The sequence below is a fragment of the Leuciscus leuciscus genome (genome assembly GCF_965113295.1).
Source record: "Leuciscus leuciscus genome assembly, chromosome: 22".
Taxonomy (NCBI): Eukaryota; Metazoa; Chordata; class Actinopteri; order Cypriniformes; family Leuciscidae; genus Leuciscus; species Leuciscus leuciscus.
The window spans coordinates 36,588,436-36,615,128 of record NC_138746.1 but is presented as its reverse complement, the minus strand read 5'-3'; the positions used below and the strand labels follow the sequence as shown (position 1 = coordinate 36,615,128).

The 26,693-nt window shown below is 42.8% G+C and overlaps 2 protein-coding genes across 2 annotated transcripts in view; both read left to right on the top strand.

Annotated features, from left to right (window-relative positions):
• Nucleotides 1-4,077: 4,077 nt before the first annotated feature.
• LOC309486883 (trace amine-associated receptor 13c-like) lies at nucleotides 4,078-5,842 on the top strand (the record flags this gene model as incomplete). Its single annotated transcript, XM_082154350.1, has 2 exons — nucleotides 4,078-4,118; nucleotides 4,804-5,842. The coding sequence occupies 2 exons, from the start codon at nucleotides 4,078-4,080 to the stop codon at nucleotides 5,840-5,842; spliced, it is 1,080 nt and encodes a 359-aa protein (XP_082010476.1).
• Nucleotides 5,843-8,868: 3,026 nt separating this feature from the next.
• The window catches only part of lgi1a (leucine-rich, glioma inactivated 1a), an 18,572-nt gene continuing 747 nt past the window's right edge, over nucleotides 8,869-26,693 (top strand). The window contains exons 1-8 of the mRNA XM_082153773.1: nucleotides 8,869-10,367; nucleotides 10,473-10,544; nucleotides 22,600-22,671; nucleotides 22,829-22,900; nucleotides 25,032-25,103; nucleotides 25,198-25,367; nucleotides 25,447-25,611; nucleotides 26,506-26,693. The exon at nucleotides 26,506-26,693 is cut by the window's right edge and continues 747 nt beyond it. Of these exons, the coding sequence (XP_082009899.1) occupies nucleotides 10,192-10,367; nucleotides 10,473-10,544; nucleotides 22,600-22,671; nucleotides 22,829-22,900; nucleotides 25,032-25,103; nucleotides 25,198-25,367; nucleotides 25,447-25,611; nucleotides 26,506-26,693 (987 nt within the window). The 5' untranslated portion in view covers nucleotides 8,869-10,191. The remainder of the gene's footprint in view (nucleotides 10,368-10,472; nucleotides 10,545-22,599; nucleotides 22,672-22,828; nucleotides 22,901-25,031; nucleotides 25,104-25,197; nucleotides 25,368-25,446; nucleotides 25,612-26,505) is intronic.

The following is a 26,693-nucleotide window of genomic DNA, read 5'->3' as shown; positions in this document are numbered from 1 at the left end:
AACCCAGGAAGACTGCTGGAGCATTGGATAATCCGAAGGGCATGACCCTATACTCATAGTGACCTGAGGGCGTGACGAATGCCGTCTTCCATTCATCAACCCGACGAATACGAATCAAGTTATACGCACTGTGTAGATCCAACTTGGGAAAGACTGCTCCAGAGCTGCTGGGACCAGAGGAAGGGGATAACTAAACTTCACAGTTTGAGAATTGAGATGTCGATAGTCTATGCACGGCCTCAAGCCTCCGTCCTTCTTAGCCACGAAAAAGAAGCTGGAAGCAGCAGGGGACGTAGATGGACGAATGAACTGCTGCTGAAGAGCTTCCTCCACATACTCCTCCATGGCCTTCTGCTCCGGGATGGACAGAGGATAAACGCCGCCTTTAGGTAGAGTGGCTCCAGGTAGCAGGTCGATGGCACAGTCCCATGGCCGGTGAGGTGGTAGCTTGGTCGCCAACTGCTTGCTGAACACATCCTGGAACGCCCTGTACTCTACAGGACTTCTGGACTCTCAATGGAAGTGGAGCAAACGGGAATCTTGGGTCTTCCCACAGAAGACAAAGAAGAAAGAGAAGAAGAGGGAATTCTCTGGATCTTCTTAACCAGAGCTAGACAGGCATAAGAACAGTTCTCCCCCCAGCGAAGGACCTCCCCGGATTTCCAGTCGATGGTGGGTTGATGTTGTACCATCCAAGGGTGTCCCAGGATGAGCTCAGCAGTGGACTCCTCCTGCACCATGAAAGAGATGTTCTCTGAGTGTAAGCAGCCTATGCGGAGCGTCAGTGTGGGGGTGAAATGGCGAATTCGACCTCGGCCCAGCGGTTTTCCCTAGATGGTTTGGACTCTGAGATCTTGATGACTCCGGCGTTTACGGACATTCAATTTTTGAAGTAGCTGAGTAGAAATGAAGTTCCCCGCTGAGCCGGAGTTGAGGAGAGCTTGCGCTGAGACACAGACACGAGAGGTTAACAAATGAACAGTAGTGCGATTCAAGGTTTCAATCTCAGGAGGAATTTGAATGGAGCTTACCGCCGGGCACTGTGATCGAACTGGGCAGTTGCTGATGATATGTTTCACACAATAAAGACAGAGGTTGAGTTGAATTCGCCGCTGACGCTCTGTAGGAGAAAGATGAGTGGAGTCGATCTGCATAGGCTTGGGTGCTGGAGGAGCGACAGATGGAGCCGAGGGCGGAGGACTTACAGCGGTTGCAGGGATATCACAGGCAGACAAGCGTTGAGATACTTGAATGGATTTCTGAATGAGGCTCTCGATTCCCATGGAATCGTCACATACGACCACCAGCTGACGGATATTAGGACTGAGACCATGTCGAAAAGCAGTAATCAGGGCGGTCTCATTCCAGCCACCAGATGCCGCCAGGGTGCGAAACTGAAGAGCGTATGTACTCACTGAAGAATTTCCTTGACGAAGGTTGTAGAGTTGATTGTGAATGGTGAGATCTGAAACTGTCTGGCCGAAAACTTCCTTCAAATGTTGAATGAAGCTTGACAGAGATTTAACCACTTGAGCATTCGAGTTCCAAAGGGATTGAGCCCACTGGAGAGCTCGGCCGGACAGCAGGGAGATAACAAAAGCCACTCGGGCTGAATCATTGGAGAATTGATGTGCCTGCATTTGAAAATATAGTCATACCTGAAACAAAAAACCGCTGCAGTCCTCCGCCTCTCCGGAGAATGTCGTTGGTCGGGCCATGGGACTCGCAGAGGCAGCTGACGAAGCAGCGGGTGTTTGCGGAAGTAGAGGCTGGCGTGCGGAGTGAAGGACGTCTTCGGGTACGGTGGGTGGGTTAGCCGGTGGAGGAGGAAGTATAGACTGACGAACAGCCTGAACAAGCTCTGCGAAAGGATCGCGTGGTGGATTCTCTACGGGCTCCGTTGGATTCTGCATCCTTGGTCTGGTCTTCTGTCACGGATGGAACAGGAGTCAGACAGGTGGTAAGTGAAACGTAGCTTTATTAACAGAAACACGGAACCAGATGGAGATATGGTGAGTATGCAAGCAGATGATAATCAGACAGGAACTTAACTGAAGAATAATCAGTCTCTGTTTCTTGAAACAAACTTTGTTGTATTATTTTAATTTAATACTGTGAAGCTGCTTTGATGCAATCTGTATTGTGAAAAGCGCTATACAAATAAACTTGACTTGACTTGACTTGTTTCAGATGGCGGCTGGAAGATCTCAGGAGAAGACTGAAGAAGGCAGACGGAGCTTCAGATGTAGACGGAAGGCGGATGAATCTCAGGTGAGTAGCGTGTAAGTAGCGTAAGAGAGTCTGTTTGTCTTGTAGAGACGAGACCAGACAATGAGTGTGAGAAGAGGAGCTGAATATAAAGGGTGGTGTAATGATGAGATGCAGGTGATGATGATTAGTACTCCGGAGATGATGAGCGAGTGGTAGGAGTGAGTGAACGAGTGGGAGGAGTGAGTGAATCTGGTGGAACCCTGACAACTTTAATATCATGCTGTGTTTTATTATCGAACATAAAAACATCCTTGTGTACATGTATATAAATTTGGCAATAGGCTTCATGTTTTTACTCCAATCTCATTTCATAACGTACATTTTAGTCTGGCACCAGTTTGACTAGTTGCTACAATGTAAAGTTTATATAACATGCTTACTATTATGAGAGGACATGTCTTACCTTAAAAATCTTTCTCATCTTCAAATCGCGTTCTTCAAATTTTTCTGAGGTAAATCCAAGGTAAACAGGACAGGACAGCACAAACACAACGTGTCTTCCAAACTCGATGAAAAGCAGAGGAGGACTGAAGTCTCTGATTCTTTGTTTAGAGGTGATGAGGGCGTTTACAGGTATTTGCATGTCAATCGCTCGTGTGCGCGTGGGTGTGGTCACATTAGAGTTAATGAGCACAGACTGAAGAAACTGTACATGTCATTGCTTTCATACCGATTACTTAAACAGAGAATATTTGTTTTTAATATAATTTACATAATTAAAAAAATAAAGACTCCAAGCTTTGTAAAGACATACGTCTCAAGTCTGTGTGACAAACATTCACTGAGTTACAGTTCATTTTCTGTCGCATTTCAGAATGAACTTCACATTGAGAGAGACGGCAGAACACGCATCATGTTTATTTTCTTTATTTGACGAAAAACACAACATTTTGTTTTTATTATGAGTGTACACAAATAAAAGAAGACATTTAACAGTTTTGAATAATGTATAACACCTATATGTAAGATCAAAATCAACAGAGTATTTTGAGTCTCTTTTGCACTGATAAGAAAAAATGAGAGCTGGTATTGCTGGCGCGACCGCTGACCCCAGGGTGTTAATTATGTTCACCTGCACCTCCTTGTTATCACCTCCAGCATTACATAATATTAGGGCATTGTACTGTCGGCGAGGTGGAGGACGACGGAGTAAATCCGCCGCAGCCCTTCCACTCCACTCCCTCCATCATAATATCATCTGCACTAAGCCTATGCCCATAACGGATCTGGAACCGCAGCCCACCACAGACCCAGAGCTGATGCCCGCCACGGACCAAGAGCCTGAGCCAATGCCCACTACAAAGTCAATTCCTGCAGCGATGTCTGTCACCTGAGCCAATTCAGTCTGAGCAGGTGTGTGAGCCGATTCCTGTATCCGTTCCAGTGGGAATATTAACAGAATACAAAGGCATGGAGTGGAGCCCTGTCCATACTCCGGGCGCTGCTGTGGATATGATGAGCTTGAACCCTTGTGGGATTAAGGAATAGGAAGAGATTATTTCCAAACCTGCTCCCACCCATCCTCCCACTCCCACCCAGCCTCCCACTCCCACCTCCTCTGCTTATGCCATCCAGTTCTCAAGCCTTGTCTTTGCTGGCTCCTTTAAGCCCTTCGGATCCTCCCTCATTGGCATCACCTAGCAACTCGGATCTGCCTGGGGCTTCCAGTTCGCAAGCATCCCCAAAAGATGTCGTTCCCCTGGCTTTATCTCAATCCTCTGAGCCCGTCACTCCACCTTGGCCCATCGACAAGTTGACTCCACCTTGGCCCCTCTCCCCTCGGCTCCACCTGGGATCGTCATCCTTATGGCTTTACCGGGCCACCTCACCCCTCCGGCTCTGCCTTGGTCAGTCCATTTTCTCTTAATCCAGGGGTCTCCAGTCCTGCAAAGTTTAGCTCCAACCCCACATAAACACACCTGCTAATCAAGGTCTTACTAGGCAAATTAGAAACTACTAGGCAGTAGGGTTGAGGCAAGTTGGAGCTAAACTTTGTAGGACAGTGGCCCTCCAGGAGCAGCATTGTACACCCCTGACTTAATCTAAGCATAGTTTAACCAAAGCTGTCAAAGGACAGATCATAGTTTATGAGGACAAATTGTGGTCATATTTTAGTTATTCTATTTTTCCTTTGCATAACAGTCTAATAATATTTCAAAGCTCCTTGAGATTATTTCCAGGGACATAAATTGGTGGTAGCCCTATACTGGAAATGTGAAAATATCCAGATTCAAACTTTCATTTTTATTGTATGTTAACATGGATATCATTTTGAGTGGAATGGAAGGCGATGGATTGGACTTCTTGCTCTTACAGTAGTGCACTTGCCTGCTGTTTGTTAGAACAGATGCTCTCTTACATAGACAGAATGTAAGAGTAAACTAGTTTTATTAGATTTGCTAATCCACTATATTGTATAGATCAGATTGATCAGGTCTATGCATATTTAACTAGTGGGTGGATTTGAGAGGTTGTATTGTTGAAAGGGGTGGTGGCTGTGCTTTCTGAACGTATAAAACTGAGTCATGTCAGTGACAAGGACCAGGGGGCAAAACTGACAAGCATCCTCACACAGAATCTGAACTGGGGAGTGACAAACATGGACAATCAAACAATCCAATACTGCTTTCCAAACAACAATTTGTCTTGTACCAGAAGTATCCGACCTGAAGCAGAGTACATTATTGTGTACATTTTCATCGCTGTAACATCGGTGTTCACCGTGTTTCTGAACCTGTTGGTGATCATCTCCATCTCGCACTTCAAGCAGCTCCACACTCCCACCAATGTGCTGATCTTCTCTCTGGCAGTGGCTGATCTGATCGCAGGACTGATTCTCATGCCAGTGCAGGGAATGAAACTGATTGAGCCATGCTGGTACTTTGGAGAAAGATTTTGCTCAATATTCCTTCTTATTCTTTATGTTGTTGTCAATGCATCTCTTGGTAATATGATTATTATTTCTGTGGATCGATACATTGCTGTGAATGACCCTTTGCGATATCCAATAAGAGTCAATAATAACAGAGCTGTTGTTTCAATTGTTGTAAACTGGTTATTCAACTTCTTTTATGCATTTTATCTGTTGTATGAGTTTTTACTGTATCCAGAGAGGAACCACACATGTATTGGAGAATGCATACTTGTTGTTACATTGGAAAATATTCTAATAGATGCTTTTGTTTGTTTAGTGGCTCCTTGTTGTATAATTATTCCTTTATATGTGAAAATCTGCTTTGTAGCAAAACGGCAAGCTAAGCATTTAAATTCAGTCACAGAAAAAAAGGCCAAATCAGAAAAAAAGGCTGCAAGAACCTTAGGGATTGTAGTACTGGTTTATCTTCTTTTTTGGACACCGTACTATATAGTTACTCTTTCTTTGGGGCATAATGAAAATGACACTCTTATAATTAATGTAATGTATTGGATTTTATGCATGAATTCCTTTATGAATCCACTTATATATGCAATGTTTTATCAATGGTTTAGAGTGTCAGCAAAATACATTTTGACACTGAAAATATGTGAACCTTCATCAGAATACTTAAATCTGTTCCCAGAAGAGAAATGATCACTTACACTCTTGCATGAAGCACAAATGTAAATTCCGTCTGTCTATGAATGTAATAGTTAGGGTTCTTGTGTTAAGCACTTCCTTATCAAACATTAAATGACACCAGAATCTGTGCAACACCCATGTTTGTGAATAGTTTAAATATTCTGCCTATTATGTAGGGGAGCGCGGGGCACAACCTAACGCGGGGCTAGTTGTAACACGCTTGTTTTAAATACTTCCGCACATGCTTGGATGACGAAACTTTGTGTATTTACTAGTTGCCATATCAACACTATATAGAAAAAAAAATTTCCGCCAAAATTATTATTTTTTGGGAAGATCTCCATAGACATTTATTAAACCATAGCAAAAGTAAATTTCTTACTTAAGTTAATTTTTTGTGTTTATTTAAAATAAGACAAATCTGATATTATTTTAATGTCCAAGATGTTATTTAACAGTTGAGATCGTTCTTTAATGCTTCGCTAACTAGCAGAAGACACTAGCAGGGTTTAAATCCCAGTTGTGCAGGCGGGGGCATGTTGTAACACTGCGTTACAATGTGCCCCTATTAGAAATCTGCTATTATATTCTATACTTTTATTCATTTTATTGGGAAAACGTGAGAAAAAGGTGAATAAAGACTGAGAGTCAATGTTCAGAAATGACTAATTATTTATTTGTTTTGAACTATGTTGTATAGCTTTGTTTTCATGTGTTCGTAGTCAAAACTCAAAAATTTGTTTCCATTTAATTATTAAAAATTGCCATTATTTTATATGAAAAAGTTTTTTAATTGTATTTTATTTAGAAAATATTTTAGTTTGTTTTGTATATATTTTTTATTAGATCAGATAACATTTTAAGCTGTCATATGTTATGTTACAATGTGCCCCACACATGTTACAATGTACCCCACCTATGGGGCATGTTGTCACATTTCACTTCCATTCTTTCGGGGTATGTCAAGAAAAAAGTATATACTGTATTAATAAAACAAAACCACATAATTGTACTAGACATGTGGGAAATTAATGTGGGAAAAAATAAATACTCTGAACCATAAGTAGATTTACACAAACTGAGAAAGTCAAAAAGCGTTAGGTTGTGCCCCTCTCTCCCCTATACATTGAGAACATGTACATGTGTGAGTAACAGTGAGTAACATTTTTGCTCTCTTGAAGGCCTTAAAATGACATTCTTGTTGCACCAGTCTGCGTACACGTCAGATCAGATCACTCGGACATGGCTGTGTATAAGAGGTAAAAACGATATAAATACTGTTCGTTTTCTCACACAAACCGCTCGTTTCGTGTCTTAGGCCATCAATGTGTACTTACGATGGGGAATTGTTTAATTTGGACGATGGGGAATTGTTTTAATTTGGACTCTGTGCATGCTCTTTGAGACAGTGACCATAGACCTGCATTATATGACTGACAGACAAGAACGGTTTGACCTAAAAATATCAAAATTGAAACTACTGTGGAAAAAAAGACACCTACATCTTGGATGCCCTTGAGGTAAGCTAAAACATACCAAAAATTAATTTCAAAGTGAACTATCCCTTTAACAAACGCCATAGAACCCACTACTGGTCACCGTTATGTTCAGTGTTTAGTTTTCATTGACTTTTAGTTTATCCTCATTCATGTGCTCCTTTGTTCAGTTCCCGCCTCTCCTTGGTCGTCTTGATTTCTGTCTTTATGGGTGTATAATCATTTGAAAATAATTTTTATACAATTTAATAATATTAATATAATGATTTAAAGAGGTCATATAATGGTACATGCACTTTTACAAGTTGATTGTACTGAAATGTGTGTTGGCAGTGCCTGTACACAACCATCATAAAATGTTAAAAAGTTTTAAATCTTCTTATATGTTTTCCCCCAAGCGTCCCCGCCCTCGCTCATGAGCGAGCTGTCAATCATAGTCTGCGCGTCATTGTTGATACGCTGGAGCAGAATGCGTCTGTTTACACTCAGGGTACATTACGGCATGTTTTCTATATACGACGTTCTCAATATAATTCATAATCCCACGTTTATAATGAACGACGCGTTATGGTTATTGTGTTATTGTGTTACAAACAGTGTAGGCACAGAACAGAGGGGCGGGGGGAGCAAAGCTCATTATCATTTAAAGACACATGCACTTGAACGGCGTGCTGAAAACAGAGCTGTTTTTGACCAGGTAAATGAGTGTTTTCTTACAATACTAATGAGAATTTTTAATTAAAGTATATTACAAACTTTTAATTTAGACCCTAAAGAATCATATAAGCTTGTACAAAAATGGCATTACCCCCTGGCATAAAATGGCATAAATCGCTCTACCCCTTTAACACACCTTTCAAACATTGCAGGTGCTTTAACGGGAGCAAAAACACGAACATGGATGCTGCACATAGGCTAATCCTGTCATGTTTCTCAAGAACAGTTTTAGAGATGAAACATTTAGAGATGAAACACTCATCCGTAATGATGTAAAGTAGCCTACCTAACTAACTTAAAATGTTAAGAAGTCTTAAAAGATATCTTTCTACAAAATATTCTAGGTCCTGGGTAAGAATTGTATGCACTTCATTTAGCGGAGAATATCTCAACTGTTATAGAATAATATGACCCTATTGAACAACGTGGGATGTGTGCCAAAATCTCTCCCCGGAACCAAAGTCCTGAAAATGACCACAACCGGTGACACTATTATCACACTACAGGTGAATGGGACTTTTTTTTTTTCTTTATAGATATCCTCATAAATTTCTAACCAGAATTCTTACACTTACACTACATGGTCATTGTAAACATTGTGATCATGTCAGAAAATCTGTAGCTTCAAGGGTTTATATGTACGCATATTTAATAAGATATTGCCTAATTTGCATATTGTATTTTATTTTCAAGACAAAGTGTAATACAAAAAGTATTTCTCTTAATATGAAGATTAAACTGGTCGAAATTTATGTCACCGGTTTATGTCACCGGTTTAGTGTCACCGGTTGTGGTCATTTTCCGGACTTTGGTCCCGGGGAGAGATTTTGGCACACATCCCACGTTGTTCAACAGGGTCATATTATTCTGTTGAGATATTCTCCGCTAAATGAAGTGCATACAAATCTTATCCAGGACCTCTACTAAAAGGGTGGAAGTTGTGATGCATATGCAAATATTAAAACGTATTTAATTCAACATATGAATCTTAAGGAAAAATAATTGTAACATATCTAAGCATATTTAGAATTATGTTTAGCATTTAGCATTATGTTTTTCTATAGTCTTATGATTTTTGCTTTGGTCATGTAGTGACGCTCATTGCTGTCTGTGGCGTTCACCGTGTTACTGGCTCTTAATGCCGGCATGAAACAGAAGTTTAATAGTCTTTTCTCCTCTATTGTGTCGTATATCCGAGTGAAACGCTCCTGGAACAAGAACAAATGTGGGCGGGGCTTGATTGTGTCTGTGGGGAATTGATTGGATGGTTTGTGGTTTGCTATTGGCTGATCTCATGTGAGTGACAGGTTGCCCCGCCCACATCATCAGAGAGGAGAAGAGATGATGCAAGAGGAAGTTATTCTGATTCAAGATTATTAAAACAATAATGATGTGCATGGATCATATAAAAGTATTCCATAAAAATAGGATTTTTTTATTTTATTTTTTATTTCATGGTGACTTTAACTCGTAAATGTGTTGTTCTCCAGAGGGCGCAGTGAGGCTCGTGAGGCGGAGTCCTCCATTGAGCCGCATTCAAATGTCTGATTTCTGCAAGTACAAACGTTTGTAGAATAAAACATAAAATAGTACTTTTAAATCTAGCGATTTACAAGTGTTTCACCTGATATACAAATCGAAATCCGCGTCGCAAAGCTCTAGGATATTATTAAATAAAAATATGAAGAAGAAAAAAACGCATTAGCCAATAAACAAACTACTGTTACTGGTCCTTTAAGACCAGCGCGGAGAAAAGGAGCAAGAACCACGTGACAACTCAGTACAGCCTGGATAAATTATTTGAAGTCGCGGACAATTTTTTAAAAGACAACACAATTGAAGATACACATCGAAGCGCGTAAAATTCGAGAATAATGTAGATTCGTAGTATATCTGGCCAATTTTAGACCACCGTGGATCCACTAAGCCCCGCCCATTCTCTGCTACAGTGATTTCTATGGATTCTATCTGCATGTGCATATTACACTGATCTGGCAAAAAAAACTAAAAATTTTTTACAAAATAATTCGTTATCGTTTGTTATTCCTTTCGTCGGTTTATTTCCGTTATGAGATCGTGGCTCGCAGCAGCGCAATCGTCGGGACTGTATCGGTGACCATTAAACATTCAGGGCCATATTTGGTTGTAATGATGTCTTTCAGGCGGACTGTGTTCTTCTGCTTGTTGTGTTTGTTGATGCTCGTGCACGGCAGCAGGAGGAGGCACGCGCGCTGTTTCCCATCATGTACATGCAGTAAAGATAACGCCGTATGTGCCAATACTGGATCAATACCGAGGAGCTTCCCGCCAGATGTCATCTCACTGTAAGCAATCACAACTGTAATAACAATGTGTCAATATTATTATTATTATTATTTTTATTAATATTATGTCGCTACCTGTGATCAGATATGGATGTTTTTTTCCAGATCGTTCGTCAAGTCCGGCTTTAATGAAATCCCTAAAGAGAGTTTCATTCACACACCAGCCCTTCATCTGCTGTAAGACTTCAACATCACTTCATAACACACACACACACAGAGAGAGAGAGAGAGAGAGAGAGAGAGAGAGAGTGAGAGTGTGTTCTGTCTTATCATGTACTTTATAATAGTGTTCATAATACTTTATGAAAAGGGTTTAAAACTGGGAAAGGGGTCTAAAGAGAAACAGAATAAATAAATACAATGAGTAATAATAAAAATGAGATTAAACTAAATAAATAAATTGAATAAATTAAATCAAACATTGACTAAAATAAATACGTTGATTTTAAGAAAAAATAAATAACTAAAACATCTAAATAAATAATACATCTATATCTACTTTACAGCACATTAGAAAAATAACGTAATAGAAAAAAACGTTATATAGCTACACTATAATATACATTTTCAAAGTATAAATTTGTATAAATACTTTGTAACCTTAAAGATGAGGTAGGCTATGTAAGAAAAACGAGCGGCAACCTTCCAGTCTCTCTCGAGAAGCCAACTAAACTGCAATTAATCGACTGGCCACTAGAGACAGGCTCCAAAAGGGTGTCAATTCCATATATCCCCCATGTTAAAATGCCCAACTTTACAGCAGAAAAAAACATGTTTACAGCCAGGTACAAAAACTGGATTTGGTCTTTATAGTTGATTTTGCCCTTCATGACAACTGTGAGGCGGGTACATTTTTAAAAATAACATTAAGCCTTAAAGTTCTGCATAATTAAGGGCGTGGCCACTTGAGTGACAGGTGGATTGCCACTGCTGTCACTACTAGCCGTTTTTCTGCTGTCTGTCACCTCAGCTAACTCCCGCCACTGAACTTGGCATCTCTGCTGTGGGCAGAGCCGTCGCAATGGGGTAGGCAAGGTAGGCAGCTGCCTAGGGCCCCCAGCTGAAGGGGGCCCCCGATGGCCGCACGGTCGTTTAGGTTGTGTATCTGCCCTCGTCAAACAGTATCAACCACTGTAAACAAACCATCACAGTGAGACAGCGCAATCACTCTCCAGTACTGCTCCGTGAGAGGGGCCCCCCAAACAGAGGGATTCCTCCTATGCAACGACAAACACTATGAGTGCCCTAATCACTGTAATGTTGAAGTGACATCCACCGTCGCACACTCCCCATCAGGTCCCCCAGCTGTCAGTAACAGTGCTACGCGGGCATTTAAATTTAAAAATGTCATCATGAAGCGCTCATACCCTTCAGGATTTTCCAAAAGACAGAGAAAGAAAGAAGAAAAATGCCAAAGACACAGCGGCAAGTAAACCATTATTATCTCCAAATACAACTGTCTGACGTGTTTTCACATCTCTGCGAACATAAACCTTGACATCAGTGACCAAACACAACGGTATGTGAGCGTTGTTAGAGGGTGAAAAAGTTCAACTAATAGTCATACACAACTTTGTTCTGTTTGCAGAATTTAAGCATAAAATACACACTAGACAACTTCTCGCCCCTTCACTGTTGTAGCTACAGCGTTCGAAAACTTCCTTTGAGCCAAATCCTCTTGATGCACGAGCCCAGATTACGATCGCATGAGATTTTTTGCCATGTATAAAGGCAAAAGCTAGAGAAGTGTTGTAACTTACTCTTGACGGCTGTCTGCCCGCGGTTGCGGTCACCGGTAAAAACTTTGTCAATTCCAAACAAAATGAGCTGGTCCTATGACTCCCATCCCATGCAGTTAGATCCAAAAAAAATAATCCATCAAGTCCGGTTACATTTTAGGTGTACGCAGGCTATCAATTTCCGTTGGTGATGTTTCTATTCCATCTGGAGAAAAATGCCCTTTTTCCTTCTCGTTTGTCCTTTTATTCTTCTCCATCAACACATCTCAACACTTTGTAGGCTACCGTACGCAACAGGTAGTTTTGCGTATGACGTTACTGTCTGTGGCATTATGGGAAGTGAAGTTCTTTTCCTGTAAAGTAAATATCGAATCCTCCACACTTCACTTTCATGATATGCTATGAGAATAACAATAAACGTATGGCTATTCACTTTTTTTTTTCTTTTTTTTTTTTTGTTGCTTTATTAGGTGCTTTGCTTAAATTTCTTAAACACTTTGTGTAGCGTACTACAGAGTAATTCATGACTCTTAAAATGCACCAGAATTCAAGAAATCACATCTGAATTTTAAAAATGTTCCTGAGGGAGGACTTGGGACCTCACTTCACTCTTTTGCCTAGGGCCCCCAAATATCTTGAAACGGCCCTGGCTGTGGGTTATGCTTTTTTCGGGATTATTTCATTAATACACGCATTATACCTTCGCCCACGCCTTTGGATTTCGTCGTTGTCGAGTATCGAGAGAACAACCAGCGCTGTTTTTCAGTTGTGACCTCACGGATGTCTGACAATTGCTTTGCTTTTTTTGCGTTTGCGTTTTGCATTTTTGTACGGAACAGATAAGAATATGCATATTTAAATTTTCAGTGTTAAATAAATAGTACCGTCAGATGAAATCCTGCAAGTGTCATTGCTTTCTCCGTCCATGCAATAAATGCACATCCTTGAATGAGTGCGGATTTCTAGCACGTTTACTTGAACATCTGAGGTAATATCTATGGTTTGACCCATTTGAGAGGCGGCCAGAATCAGAATTTAAAATGGACTGAATAAACCTCACTACGAACTTGAAGTGCGATGCCGCGCTGACTGACATGTATGCTGATGAATCACTGTCACACACACGCTCAGAGCATTATTACTGCATAATACATTTTTAACCAGCAGAATAATATAGCATCACGATACACACAGTCTCACTTTTAGCTATGTATTTGAACTATTAAAGTATTTTGAAGGGGAAAAAAATGTCTCAGGTTACGACTGTAACCCTAGTTCCCTGAGTTAGGAACGAGATGCTGCGTCGATGACGCTTTGGGAACGCCCCTGCGTGATTGCGTCTGAAGCACTTTTGTCAACTAGTCCAATGGCGAGAGTGAGTGTCACAGGCGGTGACATCACAACCAGGAAAGGATAAACATCCGATCTGACCGGCTTCAGCTTCTATTTAGCCAAAGCAAGTCGATCACAGGAATGCAGGGAGTATGGCAAAGTGACGCAGCGTCTCGTTCCCTTCTTAGGGAACTAGGGTTACTGTCGTAACCTGAGACGTTCCCTTTCGAGGGAACTCGCACTGCGTCGATGGCGCTTTTGGAACGAGAATGCCCGAACGCCATACGAACCAGAGCCTGTATGTGAATACTGAGACCACAACTAAGACGAGAGCACCTGTGAACCTGGGGCAGCGCCCAGGTCGAAGTTGTAAAACCCTACGAATGTGAGCGGAGAGGACCAGCCTGCCGCATACCACATCCTGCAGGGATACCTCCTTATATAATAAAGCTTCCAAGCCGCCATACTCCTGTACTGGTCTACAAGCACCACGGAGGAAACGTGCACCTCCAGCACTGTACCAATCATGCAGATCGCACTATGAAGTGAAAACCATCACTTCAATACATACAGTTTTCTCAGGAGAGAAGTGTGGTCTCCACAACCTCAGTTGAGAGACCAAAGTCTATGAGTTGGGCCCCCTTCAGAGACCAGACCCACAGGTTCCATATCTCTGGGCTGGGGTGAAGGGTCACCCCTCCCACTTGAGACTGAAGGTCCCTCCGGAATTTTCCAAGGGAGAGCCATCGAGGAGGGACACCAAGTCCGAGAACCAGTCAGCTCAGCCAGTACGGTGCTACTAGTAGTAGACTTATTCTGTCCCGGCGGACCTTCTCCAGAACTCCTGGAAGCAGAGTAATCAGGGGAAAACGTACGGACGTAGCCTCGGCCATGTCAATACCACAATGTCCAGCCCTAAGGGAGCTGCGTGTGTGAAAGAGAACCAAAGTGGACAGTGCGTTGTATCCTGAGATGCGAACAGATCCACCTGTGCCTGGCCATAAACCTCCCAAATGTGCTCCACAACCTCGGTGTGGAGCCTCTATTCCTCGGGCCTCAGCCCCTGCCTCAACAGGATGTCTGCTCCTACATTCTGATGCCCCAGAATTTAAACTGCTCTCAGGGAGAGCAGCTTCCCTAGGGACCACAAGAGAATCTGGTGTGCCAGTTTGCATAGTGGACGTGAACGCAGATACCCTTGATGATTTAAATAGGAGACCCCCGATGTGTTGTCTGACCGGACAAGCACATGATGGCCCCTCAGGTCTGGGAGGAAGTGTCTCAACGCATTGAAGACTGTCATCATCTCCAGGCAATTTATGTGCCACGAAAGATGATTACTCCTTTAGAGACCCTGAGCTGAGCGGCCTTCCATTAACGCTCCCCAGCCAGTAAGGGAAGCATCTGTCGAGAGCGCAACTCGATGGCAAAGAGCTCCTAACACTGGACCCTGGGATAGGAACCAAGGTTTCCTCCATATAACCAAGGCACAGAGACACCGCCGCGTGATCTTGATCATACAAAGTGGGTTTCCCCTCGGGTAGAACCCTTTGGTCCTGAGCCACTACTACAGAGGTCTCACGTACAGCAGGCATATTACTCATATTGGACGCCACTGCCATGAGGCCTAACAGTCTCTGAAACTGTTTCACAGTGCGTGACTGGCCTAGCTTTAACTCTTCCGTGGCTGTGAGAATAGCAGCTACATCAGGCGAATCCTAAACCACACCAAGGAAAGTGGTTCTCTGTAGTGGAGGAAGCACACTCTTCTCAGCTAGAATCAGCCAGTCGTCTATGTAGTTCAAAATGCGTATGCCTTGCAGCCTGAGCGGGGCCAGAGCTGCATCTACGCATTTGGTGAATGTGCGGGGTGATAGAGCCAGACCGAATGGAAGCACCCGATATTGCTATTCTTTGCCCCCAAAAGAAAACCTCAGGAACTTCCTGTGATTTAGATTAGATTAGATTCAACTTTATTGTCATTACACAAGTACAGGTACAAGGCAACGAAATGCAGTTTAGGTCTAACCAGAAGTGCAATAGCAGCAAGTGCAGGATATACAGTGGTTCCATAAGTGCAGAACATGGATATGTACTGAATAAATATAGAGTTGAATACTATTATAAACAAAAATTTACAGATAGATTTGTCCTATGAATATAATATACAGATAACTATTACTGTGAACAGAATTTACAGCTAGATATGTACTGAATATAATATACAGATGGCTATTACTATAAACAGAATTTTTACAGATAGATATGTACTGAATATATATACAGATGGGTGTTACTATAAACAGAATGTGAGCATAATATACAGATGGCTATTACTATAAACAGAATTTTACAGATAGATATGTACTATGAATATATATATACAGATGGGTGTTACTATAAACAGAATGTGAGCATAATATACAGATGGCTATTACTATAAACAGAATTTTACAAATAGATATATGTATAAGTTAGGCTAAAATGAGCAGTATAACAATGGATTTAAAGTAGTGCAAATAAAGTTTGGACAGAAGCTATCCGAGTGAAAGTGCAGTGGAAGTAATTGCATATTACAGTTAAAGTATGGTATTGCAAATGTATATGTAAACAGTCGGTACTGTAAATAAACAGTCGGCAGTGCAAATTGAGCATATTCCAGTCAAGGTAGTAGTGCAAGATGCATATGTAAACAGTTGTTTCTGTAATAACAGTCAGCAGTGCAAATGAACATTATAGTATTGCAAATAACAAAATGGAGGCAGGTGTGAGGAGGGAGAGGAGAGTCAATCAGTATATGAGGGGAGTGGGATCAATGAGGGTTAGAGTTTAATAAAGAGACAGCTCTGGGGAAAAAACTGTTCTTTAGTCTGCTGGTCCTGGTCCGGAGGCACCTGAAACGCCTGCCGGAGGGCAGGAGAGAAAACAGTCTGTGGGCTGGGTGAGAGGAGTCCTTAAGGATGCTGCGAGCTCGATGCAGACAGCGTTTCCTCTGGATGTGCTCGATGGCAGGTAGTGGAGTCCCAGTGATGCGCTGGGCGGTTTTCACCACCCGCTGCAGTGCCTTGCGCTCTGCAACAGAACAGCTCCCATACCACACTGTAGCACAGTTGGTCAGGATGCTTTCTATTGCACAGCGATAGAAGTTCACCAGGATAGTGGAGGAAAGCTGATTCTTCCTCAGTGTCCTCAGGAAGAAAAGGCGCTGGTGAGCCTTCTTGACCAGGCTGGAGGTGTTGGTTGTCCAGGTCATGTCCGCCGAGATGTGGGTCCCCAGGAACTTGAAACTGGAGACACGCTCAACAGCCATTCCATTGATGTGGATGGTGTCGTGTGTGCCTCTTGACACTTTCCTGAAGTCCACGATGAGCTCCTTCGTTTTGGTGGTGTTGAGGAGCTGGTTATTTTCAGTGCACCATGTGGCCAGGTGCTTGATCTCCTCCCTATAGGCAGTCTCATCGTTGTTGCTGATGAGACCAATCACCGTAGTGTCGTCCGCAAACTTGACAATGGAATTAGATCCGTACACAGGCTTGCAGTCGGAGGTGAAGAGGGAGTAGAGAAACGGGCTTAGCACACAGCCCTGTGGTACACCAGTGTTGAGTGTGATGGACGTGGAGCAGTTGGAGCCTGATCGAACATTCTGGGGTCTGTTGGTCAAAAAGTCCAAAATCCAGTTGCACATGGAGGTGTTGATGCCCAGGTCTCCAAGTTTGGCTATTAACTTAGTTGGGATGACAGTGTTGAATGCTGAGCTGAAGTCAACAAACAGCATGCGTGCATAAGTGTTCTTATTGTCCAGATGTGTGAGCACAGAGTGCAGTGCCATGGAAACTGCATCCTCTGTGCTCCTATTGCTACGGTAGGCAAACTGGTGTGAGTCCAATGTGGATGGAAGAGAGTCTTTTAGGTGTGCCAGGACCAGCCGCTCAAAGCACTTCATTACGATGGGTGTGAGTGCTACAGGGCGGTAGTCGTTAAGGCACTTCGGGCTGGAGTGTTTTGGCACTGGCACAATGGAAGTGCATTTAAAGCATGTTGGTACAGCTGCTTGGGCAAGAGACAGGTTGAAAATGTCTGTAAAAACCCCAGCGAGCTGCTCCGCACATGCCCTGAGTACGCGTCCAGGGATGTTGTCTGGTCCAGCAGCCTTGTGCGCGCTGATCCTGCTCAGTGCATTGCAGACATCTGTGGAGGAGAGTGTGATCGGCGGGTGGTCAGCTGAGGATTTGAGCTTGGTGGCAGTTTCTCTGTTGTCTCTTTCAAAGCGAGCATAAAAGTCATTTAGCTCGTTCAGGAAGTTGACATCAGTGGCTGCGGGGGTGGAGTGAGAGGGTTTGTAGTCACTGATGGCCTGAATGCCCTGCCACATGCGCCGAGGGTCAGCGTTGGAAAAGTGTCCCTCTATCTTAAGCTTGTAGCAGTGCTTGGCCTCTTTGATGCCCCTTTTCAGATTTGCTCTGGATGTGCTATAGGCTTGTGCATCTCCTGATCTGAAGGCAGTGTTGCGTGTCTTCAATAGGAGTCGCACTTCCCTGTTCATCCAAGGCTTCTGATTTGGGTATGTGGTGATCTGCTTCTGGGTTGTAACACTGTCAATGGTGGTATTGATATAATCCAGTACAGAGGAGGTGTAGCAGTCAATGTCCGTGTGAGAGCCACTGGTGGCTTGAGAAGCAAACATACTCCAGTCTGTGTGTAGAAACCTTTCCTGGAGTGAGGAATCTGCCCCCGCAGGCCACACCTTGATGGTCTTCACTGATGGCTTCACGCGATTGATGAGAGGTGCATATTTGGGGGTGAGGAACAAAGAAAGGTGATCTGACTGTCCCAGGTGGGGGAGGGGTGTCGCGACGTAAGCTCCAGCCATGTTTGTGTAAACATGGTCTAAGGTTTTGTTTCCTCTGGTGTGACAGGAAACATGCTGGTGAAATTTCGGTAGCACTGACTTTAAGTTTGAATGATTAAAATCACCCGCAACAATAAACGCAGCTTCCGGGTGAACGGTCTGTTGTTTACTGATGGCTGCGTGAAGTTCTTTCATAGCAAACTTGGCATCAGCATCCGGGGGAATATAGGCTGCAGTTATAATAGTGGAAGTGAACTCCCGCGGTAGATAAAACGGTCTACATTTAACCATGAGAAACTCAAGGTTAGCTGAACAATGTCTCCCAACAATAGCAGAGTTTGTGCACCAAGCTTTGTTAATGTAAATGCACAATCCACCACCTCTGGTCTTACCGGAGCCATCTAATGTTCTATCCGCCCGGAATGTATGGCGTCCCGCTAGCTCAATAGCGTTGTCCGGTATTCCGCTGTTTAACCATGTTTCCGTGAAAATTAGAACATTACAGTTCAAAAGTCTCTTGCTGTATGTGATGTTGAGTCGAATCTCCTCCATTTTGTTCAACAGCGACCGTACATTGGCAAGGAAAATGCTGGGTAAAGAGAGCCGGTGTGGTGTTAGCTTTAGCTTAGCTCTTAGTCCTCCGCGCTTCCCCCGCCTTTGTTTACGATCTCGACGCCGCCTGCGAGCACTTCCGCCCGGCCGGGCAGAGTGCATAGCCCCGGGTGTTTTGGCGATCTCAGGAAGGAGTCGAAGGTTGTCCATAAAACTGTCGGAAATTCGCAAACCAATATCCAAAAGCTCACCTTGGGTGTACGATGTTAAGGCACAACTGTTCTGCACGAACAGACCCGAAATGAGCAAGAAAAATACTACTAAATTGCAGAATCTGGAGAGACCGCGAGCCTCGCGATGTACTCGCGCCGCCATCTTGGTTTCCAGATCAAGGAGAGGGAGGATGGAGATATGGAAGTATGCGTCTTTTAGATATATCGTGACAAACCAGTCCTCGGATCTGATTTTAGATCACAATCAGTGTACGTTTCAACTGTTGAAGATCTAGTATAGGACGCAACCCCCCATTCTTTTTCGGAACAATGAAGTAACGGCTGTTAAAACCCGATTCTCTGTCGGGTGAATACACCTGCTCTATAGCTTCCTTCGCTAACAGAGTTTTCACTTCTTGCTCCATTACCAGAGCCTGCTCGGGATGCACTAACGTGAGCAGCACCCCGATGTAGCATGGCGGACAAGAACCGAACTAGATTCTGTAGCCTTACTCTATGATCTGCAGGACACACTGAGATATATTTGGCAGATTCTTCCATTCTGTCAGATAGTCTACTAAGGGGACCAGCCTCTCGAGACTGGCTTCTGGTGTACTTGAAACAGCCACTTCGGTGACCTTAAGCATACTGGCAGGAAACAACCAAACTGACTGTTTTTGAAGTTTGGGGTGTGGCTACTGTAGCAGGCTTAGAGTTTGGGGTGTAGCTACTGTAGCAGGATGAGAGTTTGGGGAGTGGCTACTGTAGCGGGTGGAGAGTTTGGGGCGTGGCTACTGTAGCCATATGAGAGTTTGGGGAGTGGCTACTATAGCAGGTGGAGAGTTTGGGGCGTGGCTACTGTAGCCGGATGAGAGTTTGGGGAGTGGCTACTGTAGCAGGCTTAGAGTTTGGGGTGTGGCTACTGTAGGAGGTGGAGAGTTTGGGGAGTGGCTACTGTAGCAGGCTTAGAGTTTGGGGCGTGGCTACTGTAGCCAGATGAGAGTTTGGGGAGTGGCTACTGTAGGAGGTGGAGAGTTTGGGGAGTGGCTACTGTAGCAGGCTTAGAGTTTGGGACGTAGCTACTGTAGCAGGATGAGAGTTTGGGGAGTGGCTACTGTAGCAGGCTTAGAGTTTGGGGTGTGGGTACTGTAGCAGGATGAGAGTTTGGGGAGTGGCTACTGTAGCAGGCGGAGAGTTTGGGGTGTGGCTACTGTAGCAGGATGAGAGTTTGGGCAGTGGCTCCTGTAGAAGGCGGAGAGTTTGGGGAGTAGCTACTGTAGCAGATGGAGAGTTTGGGGAGTGGCTACTGTAGCAGATGGAGAGTTTGGGGAGTAGCTACTGTAGCAGAAGGAGAGTTTGGGGAGTGGCTACTGTAGCAGATGGAGAGTTTGGGGAGTAGCTACTGTAGCAGATGGAGAGTTTGGGGAGTGGCTACTGTAGCAGAAGGAGAGTTTGGGCAGTGGCTCCTGTAGAAGGCGGAGAGTTTGGGGAGTAGCTACTGTAGCAGATGGAGAGTTTGGGGAGTAGCTACTGTAGCAGATGGAGAGTTTGGGGAGTGGCTACTGTAGCAGAAGGAGAGTTTGGGCAGTGGCTCCTGTAGAAGGCAGAGAGTTTGGGGAGTAGCTACTGTAGCAGAAGGAGAGTTTGGGCAGTGGCTCCTGTAGAAGGCGGAGAGTTTGGGGAGTGGCTACTGTAGCAGGGGGAGAGTTTGGGGCGTGGCTACTGTAGCAGGCGGAGAGTTTGGGGAGTGGCTCCTGTAGAAGGCGGAGAGTTTGGGGAGTGGCTACTGTAGAAGGCGGAGAGTTTGGGGAGTGGCTACTGTAGCAGGCGGAGAGTTTGGGGCGTGGCTACTGTAGGAGGATGAGAGTTTAGGGCATGGCTACTGTAGCAGATGGAGAGTTTGGGGAGTAGCTAATGTAGCAGATGGAAAGTTTGGGCAGTGGCTCCTGTAGAAGGCGGAGAGTTTGGGGAGTGGCTACTGTAGCAGGGGGAGAGTTTGGGGCGTGGCTACTGTAGCAGGCGGAGAGTTTGGGGAGTGGCTCCTGTAGAAGGCGGAGAGTTTGGGGAGTGGCTACTGTAGAAGGCGGAGAGTTTGGGGAGTGGCTACTGTAGGATGCGGAGAGTTTAGGGCGTGGCTACTGTAGGAGGATGAGAGTTTAGGGCATGGCTACTGTAGCAGATGGAGAGTTTGGGGAGTAGCTAATGTAGCAGATGGAAAGTTTGGGGAGTAGCTAATGTAGCAGATGGAGAGTTTGGGGAGTGGTTACTGTAACAGGATGAGAGTTTGGGGAGTGGCTAATGTAGCAGATTGAGAGTTTGGGGTGTGGCTACTGTAGCAGGCGGAGAGTTTGGGGAGTAGCTAATGTAGCAGATTGAGAGTTTGGGGTGTGGCTACTGTAGCAAGCAGGGAATTTGGGGTGTGATTTTGATATTTTGGGAAATAAATTCAGCTTTGTTTACAAAACAAAATTTGCATGACAAAATCCATTTAGACCATCAGAGATTTAACAGGTCATAAACACGTTTAAGTCGGGACATTTTCAGTACATTTTCAGCATCTCGTTCCTAACTCAGGGAACTAGGGTTACAGTCGTAACCTGAGACGTTTTTTTCCCCTTCAAAATACTTTAATAGTTAACATACATAGCTAAGGGCCCGTCCACACGGAGACGCATTTCGCTGTATACGTATAAATTTTTTATCGTATTGGTGTTTCGTCCACACGGATCCGGCGTTTTCGGAGACTGAAACCGCTATTTTTTTAAACCGGGTCCCAAGGTGGATAAATCTGAAAACGCCGCCCTTGCGTTTTCGTGTGTACGGCCAATCCGTACATTTTGTGAAACGATGATGTCATCACACCAAGTGTCAACTAGTCAGACACCGTTAAGTCACAGCAACTACATTTATGTTTTTTCATATTGTTCAACAAAGTTCTTGATTAAAAAAGAAAAAAGAAAAAAGAAAAAAAGAAGCTACTGTGCCTAATATTATTGCGGTATTACAGCGCGCAAGGTTTATGCGCGAGCTGCTCCAAGTCTTCTTCTCCGTTTTTAGTGTATGTCTGTGGCAGAATTACAGCGCCACATACTGGTCTGGCATGTATACTACATCGTTTTGAGTCGGTTTCAGTGGTTTCGTGTGTACGCAGATATTTCTTGAGACGACGCCGTGTTTACGGAATTTTTTTTTTGAACGGGGAAAAAAAATATCGGATAGGGAAAGCTCTGGCTTCGTGTGGATGTGGCCTAAAAGTGAGACTGTGTGTATCGTGATGCTATATTATTCTGCTGGCTTCAGTAACACAGAGCATCATCATATACCCGTTCAGAAAGACAAATGTACCATTTTTGGGAAATTACATACTTTTAATATGATAGTACTTTAACATAAGCCTTTGTAAGCACTGCTGTCCAAATGTGGCATGACTTTTTGTGTGATCCCATACTTTCAGATGAACCTAATGCAGATTTTATTAATGTAATCACATACACATAAAGACAAATACCCTTTACTGTCCTGTATTCACCCTAAATGATCTCTCTTAGTCTTTTCACAGCAAACGTCTTTGAATCTATAAATGAAGATGCGTTTCTTGGCCTTCCTCATCTGGAGTATCTGTAAGTGTCTCACAGAACACATGAGCAATCAGCACTGCATGGAGAACTCAATGACAGAAAAACAGCTGATCTGATGATTCATGTGTTTCCTTGTATATAATGACTGTTTTGAATGCTTAAATCTGGTGCATCACGTTAATGTTTGTTTTTCTTCTAGGTTCATTGAAAATAACCAAATCAAGTCCATATCACCTTTCGCCTTCAGAGGACTCAAGTCCTTAATACACTTGTGAGCATTTCTGCATAGTACGACTGAAATGTTGTCGATCATTTCTCTTTTCATCCACCTTAAAACATTGCCATTATAATTAGAATGTAAAAAATTATTTTTTAAAATACAGTGAGGAAAATAAGTATTTGAAAACCCTGCTATTTTGCAAGTTCTCCCACTTAGAAATCATGGAGGGGTCTGAAATTGTCATCGTAGGTGCATGTCCACTGTGAGAGACATAATCTAAAAAAAAAAATCCAGAAATCACAATGTATGATTTTTTAACTATTTATTTGTATGATACAGCTGCAAATAAGTATTTGAACACCTGAGAAAATCAATGTTAATATTTGGTACAGTAGCCTTTGTTTGCAATTACAGAGGTCAAATGTTTCCTGTAGTTTTTCACCAGGTTTGCACACACTGCAGGAGGGATTTTGGCCCACTCCTCCACACAGATCTTCTCTAGATCAGTCAGGTTTCTGGGCTGTCGCTGAGAAACACGGAGTTTGATCTCCCTCCAAAGATTCTCTATTGGGTTTAGGTCTGGAGACTGGCTAGGCCACGCCAGAACCTTGATATGCTTCTTACAGAGCCACTCCTTGGTTATCCTGGCTGTGTGCTTCGGGTCATTGTCATGTTGGAAGACCCAGCCTCGACCCATCTTCAATGCTCTAACTGAGGGAAGGAGGTTGTTCCCCAAAATCTCGCAATACATGGCCCCGGTCATCCTCTCCTTAATACAGTGCAGTCACCCTGTCCCATGTGCAGAAAAACACCCCCAAAGCATGATGCTACCACCCCCATGCTTCACAGTAGGGATGGTGTTCTTGGGATGGTACTAATCATTCTTCTTCCTCCAAACACGGTTAGTGGAATTATGACCAAAAAGTTCTATTTTGGTCTCATCTGACCACATGACTTTCTCCCATGACTCCTCTGGATCATCCAAATGGTCATTGGCAAACTTAAGACGGGCCTTGACATGTGCTGGTTTAAGCAGGGGAACCTTCCGTGCCATGCATGATTTCAAACCATGACGTCTTAGTGTATTACCAACAGTAACCTTGGAAACGGTGGTCCCAGCTCTTTTCAGGTCATTGACCAGCTCCTCCTGTGTAGTTCTGGGCTGATTTCTCACCTTTCTTAGGATCATTGAGACCCCACGAGGTGAGATCTTGCATGGAGCCCCAGCCCGAGGGAGATTGACAGTCATGTTTAGCTTCTTCCATTTTCTAATGATTGCTCCAACAGTGGACCTTTTTTCACCAAGCTGCTTGGCAATTTCCCCGTAGCCCTTTCCAGCCTTCCAGGTGTACAATTTTGTCTCTAGTGTCTTTGGACAGCTCTTTGGTCTTGGCCATGTTAGTAGTTGGATTCTTACTGATTGTATGGGGTGGACAGGTGTCTTTATGCAGCTAACGACCTCAAACAGGTGCATCTAATTTAGGATAATAAATGGAGTGGAGGTGGACATTTTAAAGGCAGACTAACAGGTCTTTGAGGGTCAGAATTCTAGCTGATAGATAGGTGTTCAAATACTTATTTGCAGCTGTATCATACAAATAAATAGTAAAAAAATCATACATTGTGATTTCTGGATTTTTTTTTTTAGATTATGTCTCTCACAGTGGACATGCACCTACGATGACAATTTCAGACCCCTCCATGATTTCTAAGTGGGAGAACTTGCAAAATAGCAGGGTGTTCAAATACTTATTTTCCTCACTGTATATACAAAACATTTACTTCATACTTTTACAATGTACAAAGTGTGTGCTGTAGACGCATGCTTGTTTCCTCACTGGAATAAAAAATATCTGAAATGTTTGTCTCACAATTGTGAGTGTATGTCTCACAAGTTTATATCTCACAATTCTGAGAAAACGAGTCAGAATTGTGAATTACTAAGTCAGAATTATGAGATCAAAAGTTGCAATTACCTTTTTTATTTTTTAATCCGTGGCAGAAACAAGCTTCCATAGTCTACATTTGTAATTGTCTGCATTTTATTAGTTAATTATTCATGTTATTTCTCTGATGTTTGAAGAAGCAGTCAGCAAACCAGGTTTTATTCTTTACAAAAAATTGGTCCATTTCTTTTTACTGATGTAAACTACCGTTTGTTTTTTGACTAATGTTATTGCAGAAGTCTGGCGTACAATAATTTGGAGACACTACCTAAAGATCTTTTCAAAGGGATGGAAGCTTTGACTAAAGTGTATGTATGCGAGTGTGCAATGTTTGTGATATCATTTGAATAACTGTCAATGATATACAAGCTTCTAGACTGAAACTTTTATTCATTTGTCCAGGGATCTGAGAGGAAATCTTTTCAGCTGCGACTGTAAGTTAAAGTGGTTAGTCGACTGGATGTTTCACACAAATGCAACAGTGGATGAGATCTATTGCAGTGGCCCTGAATCTTACCAGGACAGGAAAATCAATGACCTTGTGGCGCAGTCATTTGATTGCATAACAACAGGTTTTTATCATTTTCATTACAGACCACTTTGTGTTACTTGACATCAAAAGAGCTTAACATTTGTCTGTTTGTTCTACAGATTTTCCACTGTTGAAGTCTCTCGAATTTCAGTCCATTTCAGTCGAAGCTTTTGCATTTGGTGGCGACCAGTTTGTCGTATTCGCCCAGCCGTTCATTGGCAGGTGTAGTTTCATGGAATGGGATCATGTGCAAATGGAGTTCCGAAACTTCGATAACATCACAAGTAAGCAAATAGTGGTGGAAACGTTGCAAGGATGTCTAACTCTACACATAATATTAATGAGAATAATACAGTACAGTGGGTATAAAAAGTCTACACATCCCTTTTAAAACAGTAGGTTTTTGTGATGTAAAAAGTGAAAGAAAATTAGTGAAATGTGTGTGTGAACCTGAAGAGGGTCGTGCACAGGAGAAGCCCTCACAATTTAACAGATCTGGAACATTTTTGCAAAGAAGTCAAGATGTACCAAGCTGATAGACTCCTATCCAAATAGACTGTAATAAAAAAATCAAAGGGTGGGGGGTGTTGAACACTTATGCAGGTAGTTATTTTATATTTATTTTTTTCTGTTAAATGTGTAACTTTATAACATTCCACTGGTTGTAATTTTTACATTAAACAGGCAAAAGTTTTATATTTTTTGGATGAAAATATGACATTGAACTGTTTCTCAAGCCTTTGTTTCGTACAGCTTTAACCCTGTAAAGCCTGACAAATGACACATTTGAACATGTTTTCCTAAAAAAAATTATATATATATATATATATATATATATATATATATATATATATATATATATGGATAATAAGTAAACAAAGCTGCTTCAGTCCAGTATGTGTCCATCTTGAAATAACGCTAGCAATGTAAAAGTTATTCTTGCATTTATATTATAAAAATCAGTAAAGATTTCACAGCAGAAAGACACGTGAAGGTGGACATTTATACAATTATACTAAAAGTATAACTTTTACTTGATAAAAAAAAGTCTAAACTATCAGTCAGATGACAGAACGCATGTGCGACATGTTTATCAGATCATGTTGATCATGTTGAGGCTTGTAATGATTAAATATGATACAGTAGGGTTAAACGACTCTTCTCTCCTCCTCCCGTAGGCACTTCATCTGTCATCTGCAAACCTCTAGTCATTGACAGTCAACTCTTCATCATAGTAGCTCAACTGTTCGGCGGCTCGCACATCTTCAAGAGAGACGTCTCCGCAAACAAATTCATCAAAATTCAAGACATCGACATTCTGAAAATACGAAAGCCAAATGACGTGGAAATATTCCACGTCGACGGA